Source organism: Sesamum indicum, linkage group LG8 (genome assembly GCF_026168435.1).
Source record: "Sesamum indicum cultivar Baizhima isolate 11 linkage group LG8, ASM2616843v1, whole genome shotgun sequence".
Lineage (NCBI taxonomy): Eukaryota > Viridiplantae > Streptophyta > Magnoliopsida > Lamiales > Pedaliaceae > Sesamum > Sesamum indicum.
Window position 1 is genome coordinate 22,380,171 of NC_142664.1, and position 13,056 is coordinate 22,393,226.

The window sequence follows — 13,056 nt, forward strand, 5'->3', positions numbered from 1 at the left end:
CTGAAAATTCACTTTAAAAAAAAGGAAATGTATTTAAAACAGAAATAATCTGTTACATAATTTGTCACATCAAAATATTGGTGCTATAGAATTTGATTTTGGAATAGATTATTCCAATAATTTATATATATTTTGAATGATAATTTTAAAATTACAATTTGATATTTTGTTATTATATTATATTTTATTATAAATAAATGAGTATTATTAAGATCTAGAGTATGTAGTACCACGTAAAGATGGAATCCAAGTCACATAGAGTGGATGCTGCTGCACGAGTGGAGCTCGTGAAAGCAACTAACATTTTCTTTTTCCCAGAGCATGAGCAGTCCAAAGCATCAATTAGAAACAAATAAAAAAATTAATAAAGACAATTAAATAATCTCCAAAGTATTGAAATTTGACTGCAAAAAGTTATGATGTTTAGGTATAGCTCATCACTATGGCCCATAAAAAAATATATAGTGAATATAGAGTAATTACAATTTTGCAATCATCGTTAGTCGTTATTTTTGCAAATGGGACCAAAACATACTTTAGTCATAGCTAATATTTCGAATATAGTTAAAAATCATAGTAAATGTTGATTTATTATGGTAAAAATTTAAGTTGATTTTATTCGATAGTAGGTAATAATAATATTGAGGGTAAATCATATCTTGTCATCTGAACTTTGATCGTTTTTACACTTTGCCATCAAAACTTTTTTTGTGTCAACTTACCATATCAACTTAGCGAAATTTGCACTTTGCCATGTATGACCGTTGTTTTGTTGATTTTTCTACCAGAAAAACAGCATATACTGTGCGTATGTCAAAAATGTAACATCATATAACCCCTAAATATCACATTGCATGCACTGAATGTGATGTTTTTGCGATAAAAAGCTCGGCTGAGAAGCAGTTATAAATGCAAAATGCAAAATTTTGTGAAGTTGAGATAATAAGTTGACACAAAAAAAAATTAGATGCCAAAAGTGTAAAAAGGGTCATAATTCAAATGGCAAAATATAACTAACTCTAATATTAAATTATTATAATTTTTAAGTCGTGGTCATTAATAATATAGAAAAAGATAAAAAAAAAAAATTGTAGTGATTTTAATAGTTCTAATACATCGATCCATTAGTCAGTGAGAGCATTTGTTGCCTGGGTAAATAAGATAGGTTCGATCTAAGTTTTTGCTCAATAAATGTGACTTTGTAATTAGATCGTTTTCGAGTGGATTAATGAGCAGTTTCAAATTTTTTAAACAATACTACAGTGAAAATATGTTTTATTTTTATTAAAAATATATTAATTTAACACTATAATTCAATATAAAATATAATCTCATTAATTAATTCAGACATATTATTGGTTTTACACAAAAATCTACATAAAATTAAAAACGAATATTTGACACTAAAAAGTGAAAATGAAAACATAACCCGAAGACTTGCAAATTGTCTTTACCACAGTGAGTTTGGAGCTTACAAATTGTCGGCAGCTATTGATGTATTTGGACATGGATTTTGCATTAATATGAGCAACTAGCATATATATGGACATATAACACAAGAATTGCACATGATGTAATAAATTTTATTATTATTTCTTTTCTCTTTTAGTTACGCAAATAAAAAAAAAGTAGGAGTCGCACCCCACAAACTAGTCAAAAAAAATTGTGTATGCGTCATGTGTGACGGTCAGTATTTTTATAATTGACTTATTGTCACTAAAAATCAAGACTTAACCACTTAAAAGTCAACACACGTATCAAAATATACGTTCAATTCCACCGAATGTCTTGGCTAAAATTCAAACACATATCTTGAATGTGCAACGTCTATATTTACTACTAGGCTACAACAATTCATTCTCACATTACATGTATCTTTTTATAGGGTAAATTACAACTATCTTCCCTGAGGTTTGGCATAATTACGACTACCCCTTTATTATTTAAAAAATTATCAATGTCCCCCTGATTTTTTATGATCATCTAATAATTAGTCCAATCCGTTAAATTTCCACCTAATTTTTATGGTGAAGTGACCGAAATGACCTTGTGGATTAAGAATTATTACTTTATTCATTTATTAAATTCTGTGAATTTTTTTTATAAACTAAGTGGATAATATTTGATAATTTTTAAAATTTTTCGACCTACCTCGTTTGATTTTTTTTTTGAAAAAATAAAAAATACAGTAAAGACAAAATTGATAATTTCATAACTCCATCCAAGAATTATATAATTTCATCAAATATCAGAAAAATATCTGTAATTTTTAAAAAAGTGAATGCATATTCATAATTATTTCAAATTATACGGGAGATCGTGGTAAATTATCCTTTTTTACAAATATCTCTAAAATAATACATACATATATATACATTGGGGGGGGGGGGGGGGGGGATAAGTTTGAACCACAAGTTTAGCTCCGACAGAAGGAGACATGATGATAAATAGCCTTGGGAGCATTGAGTGGCAACGACAAGCACTGTGGCCAACCCAACTTTCCAATTAACTTACAATTTTTTGTATAATTTATCCTCACCAATAAAACAGAAACTACTACAAACACTCTATTAATTGCCCCCACTTCACCAAATTTATATATATATATATATATATATATATATATTCTAGAATTATGAATATATGTTGTCATAAATTAAATGTAAAATGATGTAATAAATCATAAAAAAAAAAGTTAAATAAAAGACATTTTTTTGCATGGTAGAGCTTTGAGAGAGATGTTGAAGAAGAGTAAAGCTTCTAATAAATGAATACCTAACACACACCCAAACTGTACTGCCTCAAATTTTTTGATTCAATAAATTCCACAAGACTCAAAAATTTGTCCAGTCTTAGTCTTTACGTATATTTTTTATTTAATAATTAATGTAAAATACATGGAAAAAAAATGTATGTGATGATTAAAATTATAAAAAAAATCAACTTATAAAATAATCAAAATGATGATATACTTAATTGTGATGGGAGCTGGTTATTAGATTCTATTTGTAATAATGATGATATACTTAATTGTGGTAGATTCTGTTCTCTGCCTAACAATATTATTTTAATAATCAAAATTTGATTTTATGTGTAACAGACTGTGTTGGTATTATTATTATTATCATTATTATTACTATTTAAAACTATACTATAATTCTCAATATAAAGAAAATTAAAGACTATAAGAATGACTATAAACTACAAACACACACTCTCTCTCTCCATCTCCATTCTTTTATTAGCTGGAAATCGTGTTATCCAAATTACATGGAAACCAAAATAAACTTCAAAATGAATGATTCTATTTTTCAATTCAATAAAAATGCATTTGTATTGAAACACACCTCAACAGGTGTGGATATACTAAAAATCGCAATAACCATCCTATGACACACCAAACCAAATAGACCGCAAGTGCAAGTTTGATAGTTGCCAACCTCAAGTTGAACTGTTAGAACTAAGATTTTCAAAACTACAAATATTAAATTGGCCAAATACCTCTCCTAAATTTTGTTATAATTATGAATATTCTTTGTTATTTGAAAAATTACCAACACTCTTAATATTTGATGAAATTATGTAATCCTTGAATGAAGATATAAAATTATCAATTTTACCCTTATTGTATTCTTTTTTATTTTTATAAAAAAATTAACAACTTATAAAAAAATCAAAAAGGGTGGATGAAAAAATTTTAAAAATTATAAAAAAAAAATCCACTTAGTCCATAAAAAATAAATATAAATATATTTTTTAATCTACAAGGGCATTTTGAACAATTCATCACAAAAAAATTAAATGAAAACTAATCAATTGAGCTAATTATTAAACGACCGTTAAAATTAAGGGGTATTTATAATTTTTCAAACAACGTGGAGTATTCGTAATTATGTCAAACCTCTTATTGTAATTTACCCAAAAATTTATCTAAATTGGATCAATCAACACAACATATAGTCCTACCAAAAGGCCAGTTACATTGAAATCTTTCAATCACAAAGATAACTGGCTCTATAAACTATTATCTTAAAGCTATATTTAGTGTCGTGTCCTTATTTAAAGTCATGGGTAAAACTCAAGCACTAAAACTAAGTGATTTCTCATTCATCAAAACATCTCGAGATATTCCAACTTCACCTGTTGCAGCCTGAAGCTCCAGTCTCCATGAATAATGCCGCACCGCGTCCGGCTCGACATCAATTCTAATTTATAGTCAGGATGGGCTCTGAGTCCAAATTTTGAGACATTAAACTCCAAGAAAGGAAGAAAAAAAACAGGTGTACAGAAGCTTACGACTTCAATTCTTCAAATTCAGAATATCAAATACCTTTACATTTATTTGGATGATGTTCATTTCTTCAGAAAACGATTTCAAGTTACTTATCAAATCATTGAAATTGATTTCAAATCCACGCAAGATTGGATTAATTTGAAATCCTTAGTTTCAAAACCAAATATTTCGATCTAAACACAATCCAATTATTACTAAAGTGGATATACATGAGACGATGGTGAAAGGTTCGTGCGCTAGTCATGATATAAAGTACATGCAAAAATATGATATTCATATTCACATTCTACAAACAAATCTAAAATCCTACTTACAGTAATACATTGCTTATGTAACTTGTACAATAAATGGAAAACTACCAGCTACGCAGCAACAACTTGAGCAAACTAGTAGCAGAAATGCTATATCGTGGATCGCTTTTCTGCTGTTATGTCATTTTCCTTCTTTGGTTTTCCTAGTGTTAGAAACACAGAAAGAGGGGTACCAGGCAATCAGAATAGACTTCGGCATGTTGGAGATACTCTGATCAGCAAAGTGCACGCAATAGCACATTTGTAAACGCACGACAGCAAGACAGTGGCTCACCTGGAGATGGAAACAATATATAGCAAGTACATCATTCAGAAACAAAATCTGAGATGCATTTCAAATGAGTCTTTCCTCTGATTATCTTTCGGAGATAAGCTATCATTTTCCTTCAAGCCACAGTTGCAAATACATGGCAGCATCCAAAGAACTACAGTTCTGAATTTACTACTCCAAACATATATGTTTACGAGTTCTGAATGTAATATCTTCAAGGGAAAAGGGTCATCCTTCCCCAACATTCTACACAACCATATCCTCTGGCCATGTCGATCCTATCTAATTACTAAAGTAACTAGTACTTCATTATAGTTCCAGGACTACCCTCTAGACCTTCCATCAAACGTCCACGAGTGGGATGCAAAGAAGCCAGAAGGAGAATGTAAATGCACAAAAGTAGAGAAAATGGGAATTAAACACTTACAGTAATATGTGGCAACAATACAGGGGATTCGTCCAATGCTAAAAAACTTCCTAATTACCCTTGGAATTTTTCTGCAAAAGAAAATTTAGATGTTTAAAATTTGTAACCAATACCATGTCAAATAACTAGATTTTGAGGACTTTTGTGCCTTACATTCATTCTACCAATAGAACTGAAAAAAAAAAAAACCACTAGCATTGAACCATGTCAACTGTTATAGACTTACATAGCTCAAATAACAGTAATCTAAACCTCGCCTGCATGATCAACACAACTTGCTCACAGCAAGCAAGAAATGAATTGCAGAAAATTGATTCAACCCATGCATGCCACTACCGTTCAATGGAAAAGTAATGTGAACATGGAAAAAAAAACGCCATTCAGTAATAGTCATTAAACATATCCTTAGTCGTAAAGGAAAACATGAAGGTCAAAGTATGTGATGCTCAAGATAATTATCAGGTCATGGAGCCACGAAGATACTAAACCATACAACACGCTTCATCCATTGAAATGTATGAGACAAAGTGGCTAGCATATTTTTTAGTGTTAGCTGATTTTTCTTCATGTTTGAAAATTTGCCCGCATTCATGTTTCTTGCCCTTATAAAAATCAAAGAAAGAAATCACTCCTAAACAAATTTTGTTGTATATACTTACTGCTACAACAGAGCAAGCACCACAGAAAACTCATCAATGCTTCAGTATATAGTTCCCATACGAAAATAAAGGACGTCAAGCGTCGTCTCCTCTTCTACCAAGAGTTTGATAGTTGATTACATTGAAATTACATACCACCTTATTCATAAATGATAAGCATTTTTATAGTTGTAATTGGCATATGCTTACCCTTGATTCCAGAATTTTTTGGCTGTCAATATAGTACTGATTTGGATGATTAATTCCCGCATCACAAGATGCCCCATGAACAGCTTCAAACGTCAAGGTACATGCTAGCTGCATAACAACTTCAAAGTCATAACTTGTTGCTAAAAATATTAGGAGGGAAAATATGACAAAACCACAGGAAGTTCTGTTAATATGTCAAAACCTGATAATGTCTACTCCGCACTTTATCCATGACATCCTCAACAGCACGATTGCCTACTCCCATCTTATTAAGTGCTGCTCTCAGATTCTCCTCACTGATCAATCAATATCAGCGAGTTTTACAAGTTGGACACCAGGAAATGCAAAAGAAAAGGGAAATACGATTTGCAAATTTACGAAGGCTTTTGGTTTTATGCAACATGAGCTTATTCAGACTGATTTCTTGACTCTGATAGATACTTGTAGTTCTGAAATATCACTTCATATTAATTTATACAAAGGAATTTTTTCGTTGAAAGAAGTGAAAAGATCATATGATCAGAACTCATGGCCGCCACTGGAAAACCTATATCATGAAGTCAAGAAAACAAGCAAAAATATTTATTTTAAATTTTTAAGTGAGACCAAAGACTGCAGCATTGCATCCATCTTTTTGTCAAGCAAAATGGAAAGTCTTAGTTGTTCCATGAACTTAAGTGTAGTTGAAAAAATTGATGTCCCAGCAATGTTTTGGTGTGCTCAATTTCTGTGAGAAAAGAAAATTTTTGAAGGATGATCTGGAAAAGAAGCCCACCGAAGAATTGTTTGGCTAACAAAATGAAATGGTCCCACGTACATTTTGATGTTGAAACAATGTCGGTTCTCTTTTCGGATTAACAAATATGGAATGCCATAATATCCAGACATTTACCTGAAATGACGATAAGGACACCCATGATGATCTCCTACACCTGGTGTAGAAGATATTATCTTTTGACATGAATAGGGTGTGTAATCCTGCACCATATGATGAATACATTCAAAATGCAGATATAACTGTGCTGGCAAACAAGAAAAAACAAGTAAAACAGATACATCCAAGTAAATTGTGAAATGGCATTAACATTATTTGTGAACCCTCAAACTCTTCTGACACATACAGCAAGGACATAGAAGGTAATGAGCATCACAATGTACACATTTATTAAATTTTCTTGGACGTTTTCCAATAACATGGTTCCAGATGTTTTTGAGATAATTATTTGAGAAGACAAAAGAATGATAGAAATGAAAGAAAACATGGTATAAGTCTCTCTAGTGTTCTTTTTCTCTCTTGTTTCTACAGTGATAAAGAAAGATACTATTCCAGCGTATATGCATCATTACTTCAATGTCTCAACAAACACCATCATTACAAATTTCCAACTGGAGCTTATATGTGTAACAAAAGATTGTCTTAAAAAATCCTCAACTTGATTGAAAAAGTTAACTAGTATATCAACTGTTGAAACAAAACTTCGAGAATGGATCCCATTTTGACAAAGGAAGCATAAACTAGTGGAATAGATGAATTACCGTCCTCTTCCCTTCTTTTCCATAATTGTGACGTATGCTGTATGCATATTCCTTGTCAAACCTTTCAGCACCAACCTACAAAAGTATAGCAGAAGATGTAATTAGTTCAAACTGAAAATCTATGCATCAGCAAACCTGAAGCACAACAAATGGAACATTGTAAGTAGTGTTACCTTAGCACCAACAAAAGGGGACATCGTAAAAATAGTGTTACCTTTTTTCATTTGTCCGAAACCTCTATACTTTATTGAAATCAAATTTAAGGAAAAGGAAAAACAGAATGAAGGCAGCAAGCACTGCTTTTCCTACTGATAGTAACTTTACTATGGAATTGTTTGTCACAGGACAGTCAATGCAACCTAACTGTTACGAATACATGACAAATACAAGAAACAAATTTCCAAATTTGATAAGATATTGCAAATTTTCAGAAAAATAATTGCAGTTGATGGTGTGGGCTGGCATTGTGCAAACACTGTCCAAGCAGAACTTAAAGTAAAAAATAAGATCACATGATCACCTTTCTAGAGAATTCTGCTTTCCAGAATGCAAGGGCATCATCCAACTTGAGTCCAACACCCTAATAATACAGTTACAAAAGATTTCAGTGAAGAAGAATCAGAACTTCTTTTGCTAGAAACATTCATAGTTAACCAGCATCATTTTTCATACTCTGACGCTCAAAACATAGATAAGTAAGACGATATTTCAAGTGTACAATAAAAAGAAGAAGTTTCAGAAAATTGCTTGAACACAAAAAGTTCCTAGCTAATTAGGTGATGCATACTGAAACATCAAAACTAAGCCCAAAGTATCAGAAGGATAATGGACATATAAAAAAAAAATTACATATTAAGTTCACAACCTTGAGAAAAAGACCCAGTTGCATACGCCCTCCATGCTTCAAGTGATGATCCTCCCTAAGCTGCACATGGAGGTATGATGATGGTAAAGGTTCTAAAACCAAAGTTGGCAACAAGAGAAACCAAAAATCCAACCAAAGACCAACTTGTTACCTTCTCAAATAAATGGCGCATGCAGAGAGGGAATGAACTTTTGGCGACCTGATCAATGTCCTTCAATGATATGTCTGCACATTCTATTGGCTGCAATGGGACTTCATAATTCCATTAACCAACTTCAGATTCAAGTACAGAATGGATTACTAGATTGTCCTTTCAAATTACCTGGCTATAGTCAGGACCTAAATAACTTGTGGATAGAGCTTCAACAATCTACGTAAAGCCGAGAAAGTCAGTTGATATGAAAGTCTGAATATAGATAGCTGAAAATTACTGCTGGATACTCACAGGAGTCAGCCGGTCCTTCTCTTGCTCTCTGATCATAGATGTCCATTTTCTGACAGCAAATAGAGCAGGTTATGACATTTTAAATAAGATCTTAAGTTCCAAAAGTTATTGCAAGCAAAAAAATATAAAAGTTCCCTGAGTAGGAATGCAAACAACTTAGAGTGACATGTCTAGTTAATTTAACTTGTGAAGGTTTCCAATAAATTTCTTCAGATGTAAGCAGCTTTTACCTTGAAATTTTATCCACATAGAAGAGTTTGCTAGTTGAGTTGAATGAAATAAGACCAATGAAATAATACAGAACACCTAAATATATAGGGTATTTGGTTTTTGTGCAAATCATTAATATGTGTCATTTTGCAGCAAAATGCATAAAAAACACTTTCACCAAATAATAGAAAAAGAAAACCCTTGTCAAACCATGGTGCTGCTCAGCCATCAAATTACTAATAGGAATAGCAGCACATCATACAAGAAAATACCAGAGAAATTTCCAGAATTCCTGTTCTAAGAACCTCAAAGACTGCTGTCTTAGAAATTGACAAATGACAAAGGGAGATAATGCATACTCATCTAAATGAAAAAAATAGAAGCATTGCGGACCAAGAATCGAAAACCTGTTTGTCAATACGAGTGCTTTAGAAAGATTGCTGCGGTATTGTGTCATGAGGAGGGAAACCACCTGCAAAGAGACTCAGAATTCAGTCATGAAATGATGGAAAAGACATTCATATACGTATAGACAGTGGTCTAGCAGTATAATTCACCTGATTCATTGCAACATAGGCATAACCCTTCAGGATAAATACTCTGCGACTTGCTACAAGATCAGGAACTTGTTCAAATGGCACCTTCAGGTTATAAAATGGGAAAATAAGGTCCGACTAATCCAGAAGTTAGCTGTAGCCAATGCAATTCCAAGTCGAATATCTGGGACTAAAGAGTTCTGTTGGACCTACTTTACAGAAGGGTGCTGATTCTTTCTTAAAACAAATAGTAAGAGATGGACAAGTTTTGGGTGTGTAAGTATGTGTTTTCGCATTCTACAGCACCATAATCCTTTATGATGATGCAATTTTACTGCTCGCTGTTCTGGGTGTGTATGTATTTTTGCATTCTACTGCCCCCTAATCCTTTATGATGATGGAATTTTAATGCTCTGGGGAGCAGCATAAAGCCACTTGTTTCCGTATGTTTGTGTGCTGAACAGGTAGGTGGGATAGGAAGGACATTTAGTCATTTTACCTTGTAGAATATGGTATCAGCTGCAATAGTGGAGAGGAAAAAAATGTTTCAGCAGAAATTAAGTAATAAGCAAGGAATTTGAATGCTAGTTAGATTTTCTTAGAAGGAATCATAAACGCACCACTGGGTACAGATTGACCAGAGGAGCGCGCGGCTTGCTTCAATTTGTCTTTCACACTCTGAAACCAAATCATAGAAGAACTTAAGAGTATTTCACGGATATAAGGTATTGTCAGTTTTTGATGTGTCAAAAAGGTGATTTTACACATGGTAATAAATATATCAAAGAAGCTACACAGGTGGTCACGTACACAGGACTCTCAGAAACATGAAAACAACATCAAATTACCTCATATTCTGCACTGCTTACGGCTTTATAAGGCAGGTTAAACTCTGCCAATAATGCCCTCTAGAAAGCAAAATCAAATACAAGAGATCAGTCACCAAATAGGATAACTTCAAGAACAATAGCACCAGCAGCATGGCTGATCATTCTAGATAGAGAAATCACCTGGGCTTCAGGAGATTCACGTTGAAAACGATAGCGAAACAGTGTAGTCTCCATGGATAGAAACCATTTCCTTAATTCCTCCCTACCATGCATTTAAAGAGATATTACAAGGAAACATTAGAAAGAAAATATTTAGTCTTGCCATCTGGGTAGCAGGAAAAGTAAAAGGATAAAGAAAGGAAAGCAATATAAAGGGAAGCTTACTCTCTGCAGTAGACAAGCCGCAAAACAAAATGGGAAATGATGTCCTTGTTGACAAACTCAGATGCTTCTGAACGCTTCATGTTTACCTCCCATAACTCATTTACCTGCATCAAAAACCATCAAGTCAGACCATAAAGCATAACAAAGACAAATGCAGCACCTGTACTGCAAAAATCATAAACAGAGAAATATAAAAGCTTTAATATACCAAATCTTCCATCTCATTGGGTTTCTTCCCACGGGATAATCCATCCGAAATGCCTTTGAGAACTGCACCGTGAATAAGAAAACATCATCGAAAATTCACCAGTTCGAAACACTTGTTATGATCAATAACAGCACGAATTAGTCCAACAAACACAAGTGCAAAACCACTGCGGGACATAACCAATAAGAAATTACATGCTCCAAAATATATGGCACAATTCACTGAAACTTTAACCCAAATGTCCAACAAAGACCTCCATAATGTATAACAAGTTACTAAAATTTAAGCCCAAACGTCCCAGAGATTTGTCAAGAAACATATTCAAAGTTTGTCAAAGAAAAAAAAAATATTTTCGCAACCAAAAATTCACTTAAAATTTGGTACCTTGCTAATCAGCAGAGACTGAAGTTCTAATCTAAAAAATGATCCTAACATAGTGCTCGGCTTCAAGGAATAAGTACTCAATTTCAGTCCAGAAACAACATAACTGAAATAAAAAATACTACTTCAACATGAGTATTTTTTTCTTAAATTTTAATTTCACGAGCTCACTACACCCAAAACGCAAAACCACAGAGGTAGCAAGAAACCTCGAAGACGGTGAACAGCGTAAAGCTCGAAATCTTCGAGCCGGACTTCAAGTTCCGGCGCCGACCGATAGAGCTGAATATCCGTGAAAGCGTCGCCTGCGGACGACACCGAGGATTTCCCGCGAGATCCGACGATTTCCATCAGCAAAATTAGGCAGCGTTCGGTAGCTGGATCTGCAAAATCAACGGAGAAAAAGCAGCAGCCTGGGTTTTGGGATGAACACGTATGGTATGAGGAATGGAAATGGCGGGAAATTGATTCCCTCCAATATGGTTTTGGGTTGGGCTTTGAGAAAAAGCCCATCCCTAAGGCCCAACATAGTCGGGGTAGTTCGTACTTTACGGCCCAAATTTAGCAAGCTTTTGGCCCACATATATTGGGCAATTCACAATTTATATCTTACTACTGTATATTACTATTTCCTAACTCTATCATTAATTTATTATTTTATTTATATTGAAAAAAATAAAATTGGGGGAATAATTTAAAAAAAATATTCCATTAATAAGTTTCAAATTCACATATACTCTTAAAATATAATTCAAAAAAAATAAAATTGGGGAAATAATTTAAAAAAAATATTCCATTAATAAGTTTCAAATTCACATATACTCTTAAAATATAATTCAAAGTGAGTACTAGACAAATTTTAATGATCATCATTTATATAATGTGTAAATTATCTAAACAAATCCTCAAACATTTTGCTATTAGGGATTTGAAATTCCTGAACTTCACTCCGAATGCAATGAAATCATATTTGAATAATGCCATAATAGATGATAAGATTTCAAAATGTTAGGGTATAAAAGTTCAACTTCATAGAAAAACTAACATCGGTCATCATAATGTTAATCGACTAAAAGATACTCCAATATATTTATTTATTCAATAAAATGTAAGTATCTCTTTAATTAATTTATTCCATCAATTAATTTCCGTTTATATGCATTATAAGTTTCAATCAATTTCTTCATTGTTGAATTTTTTATTTAACTAAATACTTAATTTTAAAATTATACACAAACATTGAGTACCCCTCAATGGCTGGTGTCCAAAAATGAGTGTGGTTAATATAGCAAGCAGCCCTTCAAAGATGAGATTTCTTTTTAGTTCATGTTCATGCTATTCTCATCAATTTATTTAAGTTTCCCTTGGTTTTTAAAGAATGGAATGGTTTTGTCTGGATATACACAACTAAGAATCTTAGGTGGTAATTTAAGCATGAAATGAAAAATTAGCGCACATCACGAGGAATTCATAAATTTATTATTTATTAACATATAAAAGAAGTGAAATT

General features: G+C 32.6%; 1 protein-coding gene across 1 annotated transcript; it reads right to left on the reverse strand.

Moving 5' to 3' along the window:
* Positions 1–4,506: 4,506 nt before the first annotated feature.
* EMB2813 (DNA primase, large subunit family) lies at positions 4,507–11,978 on the reverse strand. The gene is made up of 20 exons (XM_011088524.3): positions 11,756–11,978; positions 11,166–11,227; positions 10,958–11,061; positions 10,754–10,835; positions 10,592–10,651; positions 10,364–10,421; positions 10,243–10,262; positions 9,765–9,848; positions 9,615–9,679; positions 8,998–9,046; positions 8,875–8,922; positions 8,704–8,793; positions 8,553–8,612; positions 8,208–8,267; positions 7,688–7,762; positions 7,044–7,129; positions 6,354–6,447; positions 6,152–6,259; positions 5,304–5,374; positions 4,507–4,879 (listed from the first exon to the last, which is right to left on the reverse strand). The coding sequence occupies exons 1-19, from the start codon at positions 11,895–11,897 to the stop codon at positions 5,354–5,356; spliced, it is 1,368 nt and encodes a 455-aa protein (XP_011086826.1). The 5' UTR covers positions 11,898–11,978; the 3' UTR covers positions 4,507–4,879; positions 5,304–5,353.
* Positions 11,979–13,056: the final 1,078 nt, after the last annotated feature.

Coding starts and splice junctions, on each gene's coding strand:
- EMB2813 (XM_011088524.3), bottom strand. CDS start 11,897: ATGGAAATCGTCGGATCTCGCGGGAAATCCTCGGTGTCGTCCGCAGGC. Junction 10,422..10,591: donor TAAGCAGTGCAGAATATGAG/GTAATTTGATGT, acceptor ATTTGGTTTCAG/AGTGTGAAAGACAAATTGAA. Junction 8,613..8,703: donor TGCGCCATTTATTTGAGAAG/GTAACAAGTTGG, acceptor CTCCATGTGCAG/CTTAGGGAGGATCATCACTT.